This window comes from Petaurus breviceps, unplaced genomic scaffold (genome assembly GCF_028583685.1).
Source record: "Petaurus breviceps papuanus isolate PSGF00001 unplaced genomic scaffold, PetGlider_PUasm1.0 90865, whole genome shotgun sequence".
NCBI lineage: Eukaryota > Metazoa > Chordata > Mammalia > Diprotodontia > Petauridae > Petaurus > Petaurus breviceps.
Window position 1 is genome coordinate 10,604,787 of NW_027187367.1, and position 19,233 is coordinate 10,624,019.

Consider the following 19,233-nt stretch of genomic DNA (forward strand, 5'->3'; position numbering starts at 1 on the left):
TCCCAGTAAGGGTGGGTGACAAGGGAGGAAGGGAATGAATCTGGAATTCAAAGTTTTAAAATCAAATGTTTAAAAATATACATATATACTATTATTAATACTATTTTACATGTAATTGGGAAATAATATATACAGGCAGTGGGGTATAGAGATCCACCATGCCCTACTGGAAAAGTTGAAGGGGGTATGGGAGAAGATATGGGAGAAAGCAGACTAGAGGAGGGGATATCCTGTGGGCTGCTATTTTGGGGCAGTGGGTAGAGGAAAACGGGGAGAAAATTTGTAACTCAAAATCTGGCGGAAATTAATGATGTAAATCAGAAGTTAATAAAGCATTTGAAAAATAAAAAAAAAATTTTTTTTAAGTTCAGCGGAGTTCAATGGTGGAAGTTGAGATTTAAAACCATGCCTAGCAATGGCTCACTTGCTTCAAAATTCTAATCCTGGTCCTTGCACTTTCAATTTCTCTTCAGTATATATACTCTAATCCATATGTGAGAGAATGTCATTGGGAGTCATGCTGAGGATGAGAAAGAGCAGAATCCTGAAGAATGGGGAACAAACGAGCCAAACTAGTTGTAAACTATGATGGACATTAGTTATATCCTTAAACAGAAATCTGAGTAGGCACAAAAAGAGTAAGCTTGTTGGCGAGACACACAAAGCAGGTCCAATTCACAAATGCACAGGATTAAAATGGCTCAGGACTGAGGACTGCTCATTTCTGGTCACATATGTGCAGTTACTTGAAACTTGCAGTATGAGGCTTAGAGCACCACCTGGTGCCTTGCCTGGATATCACAACTTGAGTAGCTGTTCCTGCCATGATCCCATCCCTAAATACAAGCACATCTCTGTATACCTGGTCTGTTGTTTTACACTTAACTAGTTAAAGATGTTTCTAAGGGATGAACTTGGCATCTGTTTATAAAACAATGTATCATTTAGAACCTAGCTAAAGAGTGGTTCTCAACAGGGAAGGACTGGGAATGCAGTCAGGGGAGTTGGTAAGTGGACTGGATGGACCTGTAGGTTGATCAACCCTCTATTGAGGAAACCATAGACAACAAAGCAAATAAGCTTTGAGCTTTTAAATTAATATTGGTGTTAATGTTATTTGACTGGGGATTTGTCACAAAAGGAAAAAAATCACCCTCTAACTTCATAAGACCTAGACAAAAATATAATGGGTCTTCTCATTCATTTTAAGAATTGCTCCTCTCAAGTAATGCAAGATAAAGCAAAATGCTTTCCCTAGGGATTGAATAATGAATAGAGTCTCAGAAGACTGCCTTTCTGTGCTCATTTCTAATGTTTATGTTCCCCCCTTTGACTATAAAGATTGAAAAAGTGTGGGACTAGGATGAGACAACTTCTATATAGGTTATACTAAATTTTAGGATGGGTGGTTTCCATGAAGAATGCCTCCTCTATGCTTATTTGTCACTGTTTGGACAATAGTCCTACAGCCAATCTTCCCCCCACCCATTCAATCCCCTACTAATTGATTCTGTCATACTAATTATCATTGTGTAGAGCTGGATGTACAACTCTGTTGCTCAAAAACTTGAAATGGCTTCCAACTACCTCCTAAATAAAGCTCAAACTCTTCATACTGGTATTAAAATGCCTTCATAAATGACAATTTCTATATTTCCAGTTCTATCTCATCTTGTATACTCACTCCTACATGCCCTATAATACAGCCAAACTATGATACTCATTGACCTCCACAAATACCCCACATTGCATGTGTGCCTATGTTCATTCAATTCCTTATGCCTGGAATGCCATTCGTTACCCTCAATCTAAACTTTAAGGCTCCACTTAAATACCACCTCTTTCATGAAACCTTCCCTGATACTCTACGCAGTAATGACCTTTTCCCCAAGATTTCACATGGCACTTAACATATACGTTGATTATTTGTGTGTGTGTCATATCCTTCCTCAAATATGTGTTTTAGAGCATCAGGGATTGTATAATATCTCAACTCTGTATCATCTCCCTTCCATTCCCCAAATCCAAGCAGAGTGCTTTCTATACAATAGGTACTTAAATGATGTTTTCTGAATTGGCAACATTTCATCCATATATCTCAGAGATATATAAGAAATATAAGTCTATTCATAAAGAATCACTGGAGCTTCAGAAAAAAACTGCACACTGCATAAAAGGAATAACTGTAGGAAAGGATAGTCTTAACTCCTTGGTTTGTCCTTGAGGAGGTCTAGGGGAACACAGAACACAAATACCTGGATAATCCCAGTCAGAAAGGTTACAGCTTGCATGACACCAAGGGCCTTCTCATAATCCAGGGAGTAGGCTGGATCTTCAAAGTCACCCCTGACAAAAGTTCCCATCAGGAGGTGACCAGAATTGAACATTATTCTATTTAGGATATTCGCCATCAATGCACTCACAAGGAAGAAGTTTCCTATGAGATAAAGAGAATGGTTAGACTAGAAAGTGAATTTGTCCCATTCTCTGTAGACACAGGCAGACTGAGAAGCATTAAAAACAGGTAGAATAAATAACCAGTGCCTATACCCTGAAGGAGTTCTTTTGGTTAGTTGTCAGGTTTTAATTCTAAGATTGGGAGTAAGAGGTAGAAGAGGTGAGGTAAAAGTGTTGTTTTCATATATACTATAGCTATTTCCCAGAAACTGTATTCTGGTGGTACAACAAGTCCAAAGGAGCATGTATGTGTGTGTGTGAGTGTGTGTGTGTTGTGTGTGTGAGACAGACAGACAGACAGACAGATAGGCAGATATCTCAGCCACTATACCTATTCTTTGGGAAAATGAGAATGAAAGGGGATGGTGAAAAGATCTGAACACAAAGCAAATCATATTAATTTTGTGAACCTGTAACCAACCTGGACAAACCATTAAGACTAAATTAATTAATAGAAATATCTCTTTACATAGCTGTTAATTTCTATATGTATCATGAGAGCAAATAAAATTCTGTTTCATCTCCTCCCCCACCAAAAACCAGTTATTTTAATGATGTAGCCCAGGGGAAACATCTGAGAAAATGTAAAACTTCCCTCTAAAGTTGCTCATTAAGAAACTGGAGTCAAAATGTTACAGCAGATGGGTGGCTAGGTGGCGCAGTGAGTAGAGCACTGGCCCTGAAGTCAGGAGGACCTGAGTTCAAATCAGGCCTCAGACACTTAACACTTAGCCGTGTGACCTTGGGCAAATCACTTAACCCCAACTTCCCTCCAAAAAGTAAAAAAAAAAAAGTTACAGCAGAAGTAAATATGCACATTCAATCTATATAAGTAATATATACCTTTTTGCTTTTTTTCTTTGTAGGTACATGTTCCTGTCTTAGTTATTCCATTGTTTAAGAGAGAAATATAGTGTCCAATAGGCTTCTTTAGCTATACATACTTGACTTGGTCAGTAATAGTTCCCTTTCCCCTGTCTCTGAACTCACCAATAGACACATGATGAGACGTTCCAAAAATGATATAGATCATTGAGCAACAGAAAGAAGAATAGAAAATATTGAGGGGTGGGATCAGCATCCTTATTAGCACAGCAAGTATCAAACCTGAAAGGTACAAGTGCAATAATTTAAGTGAAAAAAGTAGCTAATTTCTTAAAAGTAACTTTTTGTGAAACTATGTGCAGTATTCTAAAATAACAGTGGCATATGTATAAAGCCTAATAATTATTTGTGTTCATGTGTATAGGTACTTCATAAAACCTAAAACCATTCTCTTCATTGCCATTTTTATTACCCCTAGATTCCCAGCTCCTTCTATCACTGTGGCACTTTCTCTCTTCCCTAAAAAGTGCGAACTCAGAATAAGTCACACATGGTCAGCAGATATGAAATAGGCACATAACTCTATTACCATAGGACTGTATCAGAAATTTTGACCCTGTATGGTTTAGGAATCCCAGTTTTATTCTTCATCAGAACCAACATTTCATGAGTACCCTGAGTTCTGAAGAACAGAATCTACAGGCTGACCTATTGACCAAATATACTGCCCTGGATTCAACTGAATGATGAATGGTCAAAGAAATCAACCTTCTCAATGTCCTCTCAAAAGTAGCAATAGAAATACCACCCAAAAGAGGAAAACTATCAGAAAGGTTCCACAAAAAAATTAAAAATCACTAAAAAGAAACACAAAGAATTGTAATACAATAAAAAAAATGAATTAAAAGAATACTCCAAGACTCAATGAGTTGTGTAGTCTCATCAATGTGGTACAGATTGCAAATCATCAAAGCCTTATCACTTTAAGTTATTTTTGTCCATGTCCTTCTAGGAGTCTTTCACAGAGGAATTCACCCAACATGGCAGAGGGCTTCCTTTAGGTCTTCTAATATTCCATGGGCACCAGTGCAGTAATTGGACTGTTTGTTTGCCTTAACTTTTGCTAAATGACCAGACAACATCTTTTTTTAACTTTAGATTTTCTAAGTGATACCTTTTGTACCACTTCTTGTGCATGAGTTATCATTAGCCATATGCTACAGCCTTCTCATATCAACCATGTACTTCTATATCACACTATGGTTTACCTATGAATTTGAACCATAGCATCATTTAGAAGAACATTGGTATTAAAATTGCCTATGCTGGGGAACATCTTTGGATTTACTAAAAATGCTACAAAAATTCTACCTCACCTTCATCTTCTTAGTCAATTCTTGGTTCAATTTATTGTGCATTATTGGGTTACTCCAAGACTGATGTACTAACAGAATAGCCCCATGGACTGCATCCATATGCATTTCATGCTGACTGCAATGGGCATCCTTCATCCTCTATTTTCCTCTAAAAAGTGTTAGTCCAATCTCTTTTGCTCATCAACTTAATTAAAGAGGTCCTATAGCTCTTTGGGGCTTGCTGGAGTCAGAAAAATATCATCCACAAATAGCAGCCTCTGAAGGACTTCAATATCTATAGGAGGGGTAGAGCCAAGATGCAGGAGTAGAAGCAGGAAATTTTGTGAGCTCCTGCCACAACCACCTTCAATACCTGTAAAATATAACTCTAAACAAATTTTAGAGCTACAGAATGCACAAAGTGACCAAGAGAAACAAATCTCCCACTGAAGGCAGCCTGGAAGGCTGACAGGAATGGTCCATCTCACAGGGCTGGGAGCCAAGCCTGGGACGACCCTGACCAGAGGCCCAGAACAGCAGTAGCAGACTTTAGGAGAGTAAATCACTGGCTGCTGTGGTGGTTTCCAGACTTCTCAACCCATAAACACCAAAGAGAAAGTAAAAGGTCAGTGGGGAATTCTGTTGGAACTGGGTGACAGAAGAGCATGATCTGGTCCTTGCCCCCGGGGTGAGAGGTGGCAGAGGCACAACAGCTGCTGCAGCTGTTGCCTCAGGAGCTCCTGGTCTGCAGATAGTAGGGGGACCAAGCCACAATTCAGAGGGTAATTGCTCTTGCTTTGACCTATTTGGATCTGGATTGCTGTCTTGGGTGGTGGTCCTGGGGCAAGAAATGCCAGTGTGCCAGAGCTTGTTGTGGCTGTAGAGAGGGCACCCTCCTCAGACCTCTGACAACATATGCAAAAACCCCAGCAATTTGGGACAAAGGTCTCCACTCTGGAAGCAGAGTTCTACCATGGCAAAGAGCTCAAAAGTCAAGTAATTAGCTGGCAAGATGAGGAAGCACAATCAGACCATAGTTTGGGGGGACAAAAACTAGCCATGTGACCTTGGGCAAGTCACTTAACCCCAATTGCCCAATCTTCCCCCCCAAAAAAGCAAAAAAAAAGAACTACATAAATGCTCATTATTATCATCATCAGAAATGTGTATAAAACTATGCCATCATGGCAAAACCTCTCTACAATCTTACCTTTGGATATGCTACTGGAAAAAACCATAACCAAAGGACCAAGTTTATAAACATCTTGGTCAGAAACAAAGGTACAGATTGAATTCCCCGGTGTTCTTTAGAGATCACTGGAATAAAAAAGCCCTCAAGCATTTGACCAGCTGCCTCACACTTGTATGGGTGATGGCTTTTTCTGCTCCAGTTCTGACAGCTTAGAGACCCTAGGAATAATCTTATACTAAGAAAATGTTGACTACCAGAAGCTACTGTACTTGTCTGTGACAACTCACAGATATTGAGATCTATTATCCCACCCACAATTTGGAATTCTTGGCTTTCCCTGAAAAGTTCTAAAACTATGCATAGGGAGTTTAGCTTTGAGCATGGAAGGACAACTCATTCATCTATCTTCTAATAATTATGTGGCAAGTTGGACAACACTAACCAGAGATGGACAACTGTGAGTTGAACATATATTACAGGCCAGAGAGAGGCAGAGTGATGTAGATGCTATAGTCTACATTCCCCAGACACCATGGTAATTCTCAGATGGGTGTGGAGAAAATTTTATTGCATTGTTTGAACCTAACTGTGCACGGCTGAGAAATCACACCTGTTGCTCAGAGGCTAGATCTGTTTAATGTCTAACTCAGGACCTAGGTTATGCCGACCAGAAACCCAGTCACATCCAAAGATTAATATAAGTTTTCTCCCACTATACATCTCAAGCAACTCATGTCTTATATGGGAACTGCCTCTATGCAGGCCAATTAACTACTGTTTCTTTGTTCCTTTGTTTGAATCCTGTATACAGTGTAACTTACAGACACTTGCAGTGAGTGGATCACCCTTTGTTTTTTTAGTTCTCCCCTCTGCTGGATGACTTAAACTTATAAATTATTTCAGTTCTGGGTTTTGTTCTCAGTCAACAGGGGCAAGGTAAGAAATGAGGTGAGCAAAAGCCCCTGACACAGGATAGCATGGCTGAGAGCCTGGGACTTTTTCTAGAGAGAATATCATTGGTGAGAATAAGTAAGGGGAGGGGGAAGGGGAGTAAGTAAGGAACAGAAACCAGTAGCCTTAGAAAAGTGACCCAAAATGGGTTACCAGAGAAGACCAAAGAAAGGGCTAAGAATCCTTTCTCTGTAGTAGCATTAATAACATATCAGGGAACCAGAGCAGTGGGAGAAGCAATACTCTATCAGATTATAAATAAAGAGAACCAAACCCCAAGTCTCCCTCTCTGTGCAAGGACCACTTACTACCTATGGCTGCTCTGAGTTATATGTAGGGGAGGGGAAATTGGGCATCCACAGGGAAAAAAGGGATCCTTGACTCCATGGATTTAGATGTGTCCTTTAATGTATGAATAACACCTGTTCTATGTTTGAAGAAGTATGGGATTGGTGGGAAACTGGTGCTAAAAATAAGAGAAATGACAGATACTGACCAGGATGCACCTAGGTGGAAAAAGTGAGCCAAATAAATGAGAGGTCCTCTAAAAGTTACCTAGGGGGGGGGGGGCAGCTAGGTGGCACAGTGAATAGAGCACCAGCCCTAGAGTCAGGAGGACCTGAGTTCAAATCCAGTCTCAGAAACTTAACACAAAAACTAGCCATGTGACCTTGGGCAAGTCACTTAACCCCAAGTGCCCTCCAAAAAGCAAAAAAAACAAAACAAAAAAACCAAAAATGAATAAAAGTTACCCAGGCCATTCATGTCAGGGAGAAGTCATGGACGTACATATGGTTTTGCTCTGGTTCTTTCAGAATGTGTTTTGACTGATGCCCACTGCCATGTAGCATAGTACAATATACTGTATTTAGTAATATATTGTATGCAAGTTTTTGATCCTGTCTAGTCCCCAGTTCACCTCAAACTGCTGGTCTTGGGGCTTTAGTGACTTATATTGAGACACCTCAGCTGTACCCCAGAGTATTATACCACAACCTGTAGGATAGGCCTGTTTGATCTAGCAGACTGGCAAGGGGAACCAACAGCAAACAGATGTGGAGAGGACTGTCAAGACCATCTGATTTGATAGTACTGACACTGAGTCTGAACGGTAAGTGGAAGGAGAGTCTCATTAGGTAGGCAGTCAGTGGTTCTAAGGTAAGAGGCAAGTTGGGATCCAAGGCATAGGCCCAGGTTAGTACATTGGGCAGTCAAGATAAGGCACACTTGTTAAAATGTAAGAGGTGGGAAGGTGGTCAGCAGAATAAGGAAAATATTAGCAGCAAAGAAATGGAGGTAAAGATTGGCAAAGAGTTTGGATTGTGATGGCAAGAATGTACTTTGCATGATTCAATGGCTACCACAAAAGACACCTTGGCATTGAAAGAAGTATGGCTTCACCTACTTCCCTCATCCTTTAAGTATGACATCTGAATCTTTAATGTGAAAAATTCTTGTTCAGTGGATGACTACAACTCCTTCTTTAGCCTTCACCATGAGCTGGACAAGGCTAGACAGGACATGTATTAAGCTCTTGGTTTCACTTTATGTTTATCTAATTTAATCTTATTTTCAACGTTATTAAAAGTCAGTTGGAAAATTTGCTATTCAAAACTGAAAGTTTTGGCTAACAGTTAAGAAACAAAAAAAAACCAAAATCATGTATGATACACAGAAGACTCCCACTATGTATCATTAATACTTTAAGAAGCAATTTGGGAAGTGACAGACATGAAAAGTGAGGCAGCTAGGTGGTTCAGTAGATAAAGTGCTGGGCTGGGAGTCAGAAAGACCTGAATTCAAATACAGCCTCAGACTCTTACTAGCTGTGTGACCCTAGGCAAATCACTTAACCCTTTTTGCCTTATTCCACTGGAGAAGGAAATGACAAACCATTCCAATATTCTTGTCAAGAAAACACCACGAATAGTGCTGGTGTGCTATGGTCCACAGAGTCACAAAGAGTTGGACACACTGACTAATGGAACAACAACAAAAAGTACCAAATAATGTCACAAAGAGTTGAAAGTAACTATATCGGGGCGGCCAGATGGCTCAGCGAGTAAGAGCACCGGCTCCAGTGTTGGGATGACCTGGATCGAATCCTGGGCTCAGATACTCTGCACCACACCCAGAAATCACTGGCCGTGTAACCTTGAGCAAGTTACTTAACCCCAATTGCTTTAAAAAAAAAAAAAAAAGAAAGTAACTATATCTTAATACATAACAAAAATGTAATTTTCATTTTCAAATCAGCTGTCTTCACATTATCAGACCAGATTCCTGTTAGAGGAAAGGTTGAAATCAATACAAATTAGAAAGGGGGAAGACAGAAAGGAATAAGCATGTAATGCAGCACCTACTACATGCCAAATGCTGTGCTAAGTGTTTTTTACAAATACTATCTCACTTGAACCTCACAACAATCCTTCGAGGTAGGTGTAATTACTATCCTCATTTTGCAGTTGACAAAACTGAGGCAAATAAAGGTTAAGTGGTTTGCCCAGGGTAATACAGCTAAGTGTCTGAGTCCAGATTTGAACTCAGGTGCTCCTAACATCAGGCCAGGCTTCTATCAATTGGTCAGATGTCTCTAGAATTAGAAGAAAGAATAAAAATGAGAGGATGCAATTAAATGAAATACGTGTTTAAAATAGTCCAACATGACTTATTACATAAGATACAAATATAGAAAGTAAGCAGTGGATGGAATAAACAACAAAATTATCATCATTTCTTAATTTTTATTAGCCTTTCAATCATCACAATAAAGAAGCCCAAAGATCTTAGAAACCTGCTCAGTCTCCACACAAAGCAAACAGATGGTAGCCAAGGGAAACACTGGTTTAGAATATAAATACTTTTGTAAAATCTACTGGGAAAAAATGATAGACATCTATGAATGATATCCTCTCATAAAATAGTAACAAGTGAGAAGGAAAAAGGGTTTTAAAAAAAGTTTGGTGAAAAACACAACTAATCCAAATCATCCCAAGAGCATTTAAGAATAAAACTAGTACAATGAACAAACAAAAAATGGTAAAGATTTCCCAAGACCATTTTCTTCATCAAAATTGGTAGAATCACTGCATTTGAGCTCAAATATCATAGTCCCAAAATGTGCACTAAGAGGGAATAGAAATGGAACAATGAAAACAGATGAAAAAATGTATCAATACCCAAAAATGGAAGGTTCTTTTTTAAGGTAAGACAATTTTTAAGGCATTAAAGGATCAGTTACCAAGTCATCTGAAAAGAAGTATACCAAGCATTTAGAAAAAAAATCACAGATATTATTCCTACCCAAAAAAGGCAAAGGAGAACATGCCACTGTCCCCGTGGTTGAGAAGAGCTCCCTCCAGGAAAATGGCTACAACTCTAGATTTACAAAGACTGAGTTCAATCCTTGAAGAGTCTGACACCTAAAAAAGGGAATAAGGATTTTCTCATCCTTTCTAGCTCACTGCCCCCAACCCAGAGGTCTGGAGATAATCTCTTAAATAAATTTTAAGTGTATGGTTTATATCTAAGTGTAAGATTCATATCTAAAAGGGGAAGCATCAGGTATGGGACAGCTTATCCATTTCCTCTACCACAAAAGAAATGCTTAACATTCGAAGAACTCATAAGCACAAGATACTTAGAACATGAAATAAAAATTCATCACACCTATACCTTCTAAGACATAAAGTCAACTTTGTAGGACTGCTGAGCAGGTTTACCTTGGGTATATAATATGTATGTTGTAATATGTATAAAATATGTATGTTGTTGTTCATCCTTTTTCAACGAGGACCAGTGACATCATCTTAACTTTCAAGTGAATTGGATTTAAGTGAGGCAAAGTTTTGAGAAGTCATCAGAAGTTATATCTCTTCCTGAGGCAAAAGTTAGGACAGCTGACAATGAGTTGCAATAGGGTGCAAAAAATAGGGATGAAATGGATGACCCTGGCAACTTTGATGTCTGACCAACTTCTAAGCATTCTACGTTAGAAAAAATTGTTCTCATCCACCCATTCCATCTGGGGAAGTCTTCAAATGCTTGAGGTAGATAGCCCCTACTCACTGATGGATTTGGTCTGTTGGTGACTCTCAACCTGGTTTAGCCTGCCTGCCAAAACAATGTGGTTCTTGCACATTCTATAGCTGTTAGAGCTAGCTCAATATGAGTGATGTCAGTCAATCAACAAACATTTATTAAGTTCTGATACTTAACACAGACACTGTACTAAGTGGTAGGAATCAAGTACAAGCAGAATGAAAGTTACTTTCTGCCCTCAAGGAGCCTACAAGGGGGAAAACCAATCAATAAATAAATATGGATTAAGCCCCTATGACATGCCAGGTACTACATGAGGATTAAAAAAAAAGAGGCAAAAGACAGTCCCCACCCACAAGTCACCTACAATCTAATGAGAGAGACATGAAAACAAATGTATACAAAGCAGGCTATATACAGCATAAATATTAGAATAAAGAAGGGTTGGAAAAGGATCCCTATAGAAGGTGGGATTTTAGTTGGGACTTAAAGGAAGGCAAGGAGATCAGTAGGCAGAGTCAAGGAGAGATAGCAGAGAAGGGAAAGCTTTCTAGGCATGAGGGATAATCAGAGAAAATGCCTGGAGCTGAGACATGCAGTGTCTTGTTTGTGGAATAGTCAAAAGGCCAGTGTCACTATTTAAAGGAGTATGTGTCTGGGAGTAAAGGTTTGAGAAGACTGGAAAAAAGTAGGAGGAACTAGATTATGAAGGACTTTGAATGTAAACCAAAGCATTTTGTATTTCCTCCTGGATGAGTAGGTGGATGACAAGATCAGACTTGGTCTTTAGGAAAATTACTTTAATGGCTGAATGAAGGATAGATTGGAGTGGAGACCTCTAAGGTAGGCAGACCCACCAGCAGGTGAAAGGAGATGAGGGCTTGTACTAGAGTGGTGACAGTATCAGAGAAGACAAGGAGGCTTATTTGAGAGAAGTGTTGCAAAGGTGAAATCAACAGACTTTAGTTAATAGATTGAATATGAAGGGAGAGAGATAGTGAGGAATCCAGGCTTCCTGGGTTGTGAGCCTGAGGGACTGGGAGAATGATGTTGCCCTCTACAGTGATGGGGAAAGAGGGAGGAGAAGTGGAAGGGTTCAGAGGAAAAGATAGTGAATTCCATTTTGGATATATGAGTTTAAAATGTATACTGAACATCCAGTTTGAGATGTTTGAAAGGCAGTTGGAGATGAGAGGCTGAAATTCTGCCGAGAATCTGGTGCAGGATAGAAGTAAAGGGGCCTGGGTACTGGAAATGATGGTACACTGGGCAGGGAGATGGTAGAGAAAATTTGGGAGAGAGACAAGAGAAAGGAATGAAGACATGACTGGCCTCGATTTCTTTCCAAAAATGGAAATTTGGGGATGAACTAGTTAATACAGGACTGGAAGAATATTCTAAAATATTCATAAATTCCAGGACTGGAGCAAACTTGAAAGAAGCAAGCACAATGAAGAAGTTTCTGGAGTATAGTAGAAGAAGTAAAGTAGAGAGTTAAGAGTGTACCTGGGCAGAAATGTAAACCCATGACATAGAAATGAAAACTGTGATATAGAAGCCAAGGAATGTAATGCATTAAGAAGAAAAATGTCAAAGGTTCAAAGAGGTAAGAGTGATACTTTTTCTGAGCAGAGCACATCTGGATTACTGGGTTAAATTCTGAGTACCACATTTAGGAAAAGGGTAGGTGGTGCAGTGGATAGAGTACTGGGCCTGAACTCAGGAAGATTCCTCTTTATGAATTCAAATCACTTTTAAGGTTTCCAAAGTGATTTACATGTATTATCTTATTTAGACCTTACAACAATCCTGCAAGGTAAATATTATTATTATTCTCATTTTACAGATAAGGAAACTGAGGCAGAGAGAGGTTAAGTGATTTGTCCAGGGTCATACAGCTAGTAAGTATCTGAGGTTGAATTTGAACTCAGGTCTTCCTGATTCCAGGCTCACTCCTCTATTCACTATGGTACCTAGCTCCCACCCCTACAAAAACATTTCAGATGCAGGAGACTACCTATACAAAGCCATGATTTGAGGAAGCAAATGAAACATCATGTATGGAGAACAACTAGATGGCCAGTCTGACTGTAATGGAGAGTGTGATAGCAAATACTATGAAGTCAGACTAAGATTACAAAGAACAATAAATGCCAGGCTAAGGATTTGTATTTTATTTTAGAAGCAATAGGAAACTATTGAAGATATTTTGTAGAGGAGAAACATGGTTAGATTTGTGTTTTATTTGGTAGCTATGAGGATGATATATTGGAGATGAGAGAGAATAGAGACAGAAAGGTTGTTTAGACTACTGTAATAGTCCAAGTGAGAGGTATAGAAGGCCTGATCAGGGCCAAACAAGGTATCTCTCTCCTCCACCCAGCATTCTCCCCTGCACATAAGAAATAGCTTTGTTTGATGACCCTCTGATTACTATCAAATAGGAAGCCCTAAGTTTATCTAAGGTATTTGCCATTGACATGAAGGATGTCTAGCACAGCATCCAAATGAAATGATTCCTTATAGACCATGAGGTCTTCCAGGTATTCCAGCTTATGAATGACATTATGCTTGACAAAGAACTGAATTGGGAGAAAATAAGCAAGCTGGACTGCCCTGGTGACACTGTAAATTTTTAAAAATAATTCCAAGCTTTTATTAAACAAATGTCCATTTTTAACACCAATATTCTTCCAGTGACACTACAGGGCTACATATCATGAATGCTACAGTCACTGCAGAATTAAAGTTGCAGGTCACCGAAGTTACACCCAGTAGAACTGACTCTACTGCTACCTATACATCTCAGTAGTTTGTTTATTTTTTAAAGGATACCACATTAAAGAATTTCTCCTATAATTGAGTGTGCTTCAAAAATGATCAACTTGAGCTGATATCATAAGGTAAGATGGATGACTATGGGCCAAAGACTTTGTGTCAAAGGCCTCAGGATAGCCATGAAATGCCCTGGGAATGTTCTAGGGACCCCTAAACTTTCTGAAGTGAAAGTTTAGAGCCAAATGAATCATTTTAGTTTGGAGGGACCACATAATGCCTGCTTTTGGCTTGGGCTAACCTTAAAAGAATGGAGAAAAGGAAAAATTCCAAGATTACTTGGGGATTTTGCACTCTTTTGGAAGATTCTCAGGGTTCCATATTGAATTGGGTCTTCCAGAGCCATGTCAAATAGAATTACAAAATTATCTAGCAGTCAAATGAATGATGGTAAAATGTATACAATTAACTTTCCTTTTTACTCAAGTGGCACAAATCATTACTCACCATGAACAGGAGGGCAAGGCTCTAAGTCCAGTGATCCCTCCCTCTTCTTCACAACTTCCTTACCTTGGGGAACCTGTACAAGGCCAACATTTAAGCCAGCAAGCAAATCTCCAAGAAGCCAGTCCTTGAATTGGTACACACACATCCATTCTAGGAAGGGAAAGATGCCAAACATGACTTTTTTAAATCTCTTCCATGAACACCTGTGAGGAAGTAGAATAGTCTTAGTTATACCCTCCAGAACTCAAAAGATATGTAATCCTTCCCACCTTCCTATGTGTCACCCTCCCTTTCCTACACGTATCAATCGTGGGCTATTTAAGAATGGGTTGCTGTCCATCCTAGTATGTAGACCAGATCTGTGTTCTGTTTGGTACTAGACATGTTGTTGGAGAGAATTAATTTGATTAAATGAAAGCTTTTGAACCTGGAACTTCAGAGTCTGTATGAGTGTTCTAGAGGAAGAATAGAACACTCAAGCCGTTTATACTTTTTTCCCGTGATAATGTTCAGGAGTGAAGAAAAAAGCTGTCCATTGGAGCAGCTGGACTTTTTTGTTTCTGTCTACTGATATGGGAAGAGAGGTAAGACACTACAATTTACTCTCAATATGATCAACTAACATTTTTACCTGGCCCTTTACACTTATACTTGACACTTTTACAGTTTATACTTTAACACTTTGCCAGGCATTTTGAACAAAGTCACAAGTGCTATGTCTTTGTCCTAAGTTTGTCCACAGTCTCTAAATTTGAGAAATGTGGAATATATAGGAAGACAAGATTAACACACATAGTTAATATTTCATTACTTGTGCTACTGAAGAGAAATAATGGCACATATATATATATATATACATACATACATATATATATATATTACATTTTGGAGGGGTAAGGCAGAGCAATTGGGGTTAAGTGACTTGCCCAAGGTCACATGGTTAGTAAGTGTTAAGTGTCTAAAGCCAGATTTGAGCTCAGATCCTCCTGACTCCAGGGCCAGTACTCTATTGACTAGCTGCCCCCAGATAAATTTTTAAAACAACAAATTTTTCCACTTAGTTTTAGAGTACTCTTTGTTTATATTTACATTGGACTATAGTTTTAAAATTCTAGATACATCAAACATAAAAATGAAGTCAGAGTCAAGATACAATCAGCTTCTTATGTTCACTTTTCTCTCCTTCCTCTCAGGCTCAATAGCTTTCTAATTCTCACACAATGCTAGCTAGGGAGGAGTGACACCTTTTGTTTTAACTGACTTCTACCATTGAACTTGTCTATTCCTTGAAGGTACAGAGGTAATTATTAAATATTTTGGTTTAAATGGGCTTTTCCTAAGGAAATTTGGAATTATGCTAACCAAAATGCCTATGCCCTTTGACCCAGAAATCCCTCTGATAGACAAAGAGTCCAAGAAAGTAAATGACAAGGGGCAGCTAGGTGGCGCAGTAAATAGAGTACGGGCCCTGGAGTCAAGAGGACCGGAGTTCAAATTTGACCTCAGACACTTAACACTTAGCCGTGTGACCTCGGGCAAGTCACTTAAACCCAATTGCCCAGCCTTCCCCCTGCCAAAAAGTAAATGACAAAACAAAAAGGTTGCATATGTACCAAAATATTTATAGAAACATTTTTTGTAGTAGAAAAGAACAAGAAACAAAAGAGATGGCCACTGGTTAGTAAATGGTTAATCAAGTTGAGATATACAAATGTGATGGAATTATCACTACACTATCAGAAATTATATCTATAATGAATTCAGAAAAGCAAGGTTAAACTTTTATAAACTGATACAGAGTAAAGTAAGCAAAACTAGGAAAACAATATACACAAATGTCCACAAGGATGTAAATGGAAAGAATAATAATGAAACAATAGAAACTAAGCATTGTAAAATTATAATGACCCAGGTTAGCCCCAAAGAAAAGATATGGGAAGACACCTTTCCCAGACCTTCTTGGCAACTATGGGAGCCTACAGGTATGAAACGCTGAATAAATGTCAAGTTTTTTTCAGTGTGTTAGTTTTGCTGAACTTTTCCCCCTCCTTTTTATTCTTTGCTATGAGGCATGCCTCTCAAAGAAATACACTGGGAAAAATGTAGGTGATAGGGAAAAAAGAAAAAAATAAATTTTTTTAAAACAAAATTAAAGTGCTTTCCTAGTAGTAGGAGTATAAAAGTGGGGAAGAAAATCTCAAGTTTCTCTACCTTTTAGTTCCTCCTAAACCAGAGGCACCAGGCTATATAGAGTAAGAGAGGAAGTGATGATGTCAATAAAGAATTTAAAAGCTGACATTAGGAGTTTTTCACTGAAAAGTTGTTGGTGGATAATAAATTATTAGTGGCAATAATTAATAGAAACATAGGAAAAATACAGAGATGAAAATATATGTTCAACAATTTTATCTGGCACCATCAAACTTTATTCAGTCTAGCAGATAGTAGGCTGATGGAAAGAGTCAACCCATAGATGCTGGACCAAGAGAGATTTTGATTCTGAGGCAGGAATAGAATTGACTCTCCCTAATTATGGTAGTATGTGCATACGAGTGCTAGGATATTTTTGCCTTCCCTTTTCCTTCTCTTGTTTGAGACAAATATAAAGTTATTTCCATCATAAGGTTATACATGACAATGGTTTGATCTGGTAATTAGGAGAAGCTGGAGAAAAGAAGAGAAAGGACCATGAAAGGTGAGCAATAACAATGGCCAAGCGAAGAGAGGATCAGTGGAGATTATTGTTTCATCTTGCACCACAAAGGTGGCATCAAGTTTGAAGTACTATAGATAGCTGCCCTTCACACAGTTGGGAAACTGGGAAATTGGATGGCTATGCTACTGAGTCACAAGAAATGGCACAAGGACTGGGAGAAGAGGAGAGGGGAAGACATATAGAAAGAAAGACAGAGAGAAAATTCAAAACACTGCTATGGGGAAGTATAGGAAAGGAGTCTTAAAAGAATAAAAAAAATCAGGCCCTTTGGTTTATGACAGAATCGCTGACATAAGGGTTACATGCAGAAGAGGAGAGCTAAGGATTGGAAATATTTGTTCATGTACCATCTTGTGTTTTCACTTCTCTCCATATGCATTCTGACTGTAGCACTAGTGTCTCTAGGCATAGCATAACAACATCAGTTGACGTTGAACAAAAGCCTTGAGGCTCAGGGTTGGAGTTTGAAGAAAGAAAATATAGCAAGAGTAAGTAAACAGTATAGATATGAATGGCAGAAAAGACATATGAAGATAAATGAAAGTCTTTTCACAAATGGAGTAAATATATGTGTTTGAAAACAAAAAGAAAAGAGACAGTTGAGAAAAGGAGAAGCTGCAAACAAAGAAGGAAATAAAAAGAAGAGAGAAAGGTATTCAGGAGGAGAATAGATAAGAGTTTAGGAGATAAAAGGGAAGTCTATTTTTTTTTAAGGAGGAATTAAGAAAGGTAGGAGAAATAAATAAGGAAGGAAAGGCAACACAGGTTTCAATTTCACAATAGGGAAAGGTAAGATTTCAACTTATGATGACAGAGAAGAAGAAGTGGGAATTATAACAAATTCGTAAGAAAAAATTATTCATTTGTAGTAGATGAAATTAAGGGTAGCATTAATTCTCTTATAGCATCTATTTTTTGACAGACACAAAGGATTAGAGAAAACGTTGTGTGGTATAAAAGTGGGGGAAGTGGTTGCTGATTATAACTGATGGGAACTATAACTCAGATGACAATGCAACTCTAGTGGAAAGGGCATTAATGTGTTCATGTCCCACCTGAGTGCTGGCCCTTTAGGATCTAATACATTCTTTTAGAAGTTTGATACTATGGATAAAAAGGGCCTGACAAGTCAGAGAAAACAGAAGTGAAAAGAACATAATGAGTTCAGTCTACATGAAGGTGAGGCTCCAGAAAAGCATGGACATGAGTAGAGTCAAGTAGTCAAGCCATGGTTCCTACCTTTATGGAGTTCACTATCTAGCTGGGGAGATAACATGAGACATAAGAAATAATTAGATAATCCTAAATTGTACAGTGCTGGCTACAAGAAATACAGGTACTAGGGAAGGGAAGTATTAGAGTAGGTTGCATCAATCAGAGAAGGCCTTATAGTTCCAGCTTTGTTTTGTAACAACTAAGTAGTCACACACATACTCACCGGAATTGCACTCTGTGTTTAATTGTGGTGATATTGATATCTATATTTCCTGAAGAAGTTCCTTTCCTTCTATGCTCTCTTTGAAAAGATTCTTCATTGTACACGTCTCTTTTCACATCATAGAAGAATTTGCTAGCCTTACGTTTAATACTGGAAGTCATTGTGCTTCTTTCTAGCCGCACCAATCCTGCTGAATATGTGCACAAGAAATTAAGCCCAATCAGCATCTCCATTATACAGAATAAGAGAAAAAGCCAGGAGGATCTTTTCAAACTGGAAAGAAATTTCCCTCCACAAATATCTGTAGCATATACCGTCTCTCCATTCACATAACCACTATCCCAATTCAGACCAGCATCATCTTTTGCTGAACTAATACAATGACTTCCTGAGCTCCCTATTTCCATTCTTTCCCTCCTCCATATAGCTGCCAAAATAATTTTCTAAGGCAGAAATCTAACAATGTCCACTTTCACAATCAGAAATGTCATCAGATTCCTATTGCCTATTATCTATTACATAGATAAATTATCAGCTCCTTGGTGGGGTACTTCGAGTTTTCTGCAATCTGGCTCCAATTAACCTTTCCAGACATTTCATATTACTCCCCTTATTCATTCACTCACTCTTCTAGCAAGGACTACCCAACTCAACATTCTACCTTCTGTTTCCATGCCTATGAATAAGCTGTGCTCCAGGCACGGAATGCACACTTTTCTCATCTCCACTTCTCAGAATCCTTGGTTTTATTCAAGGTTCAGCTCTGGTAGCATTTCCTAATTCCTGACCTTCCTTGTGTTTAGCATTCTCTCTCCTCAAATTCCCTAGCATTTCTTTATCTATGTATATGCCGTCTCTCCCCGGGAGAATGCAAACTTCTTTTGGGCAGGGCCTGACGATCTTTAGTTCTGTCTTTGTATCCGTAGCTCCTTACATTCCGTAAGTACTTAGGGAGTAATTGTTGCATTAAGTTATG

The 19,233-nt window shown here is 38.7% G+C and overlaps 1 protein-coding gene across 1 annotated transcript in view; it reads right to left on the bottom strand.

Moving 5' to 3' along the window:
- The window catches only part of SLC26A8 (solute carrier family 26 member 8), a 157,451-nt gene extending 139,013 nt beyond the window's left edge, over positions 1–18,438 (bottom strand). Inside the window, exons 1-4 of the mRNA XM_069073715.1 lie at positions 18,258–18,438; positions 14,167–14,306; positions 3,448–3,564; positions 2,256–2,437 (exon numbers count right to left, since the gene is read on the bottom strand). Coding sequence (XP_068929816.1) covers positions 2,256–2,437; positions 3,448–3,564; positions 14,167–14,306; positions 18,258–18,418 — 600 coding nt within the window. The 5' untranslated portion in view covers positions 18,419–18,438. The remainder of the gene's footprint in view (positions 1–2,255; positions 2,438–3,447; positions 3,565–14,166; positions 14,307–18,257) is intronic.
- Between the last annotated feature and the right edge of the window lie 795 nt (positions 18,439–19,233).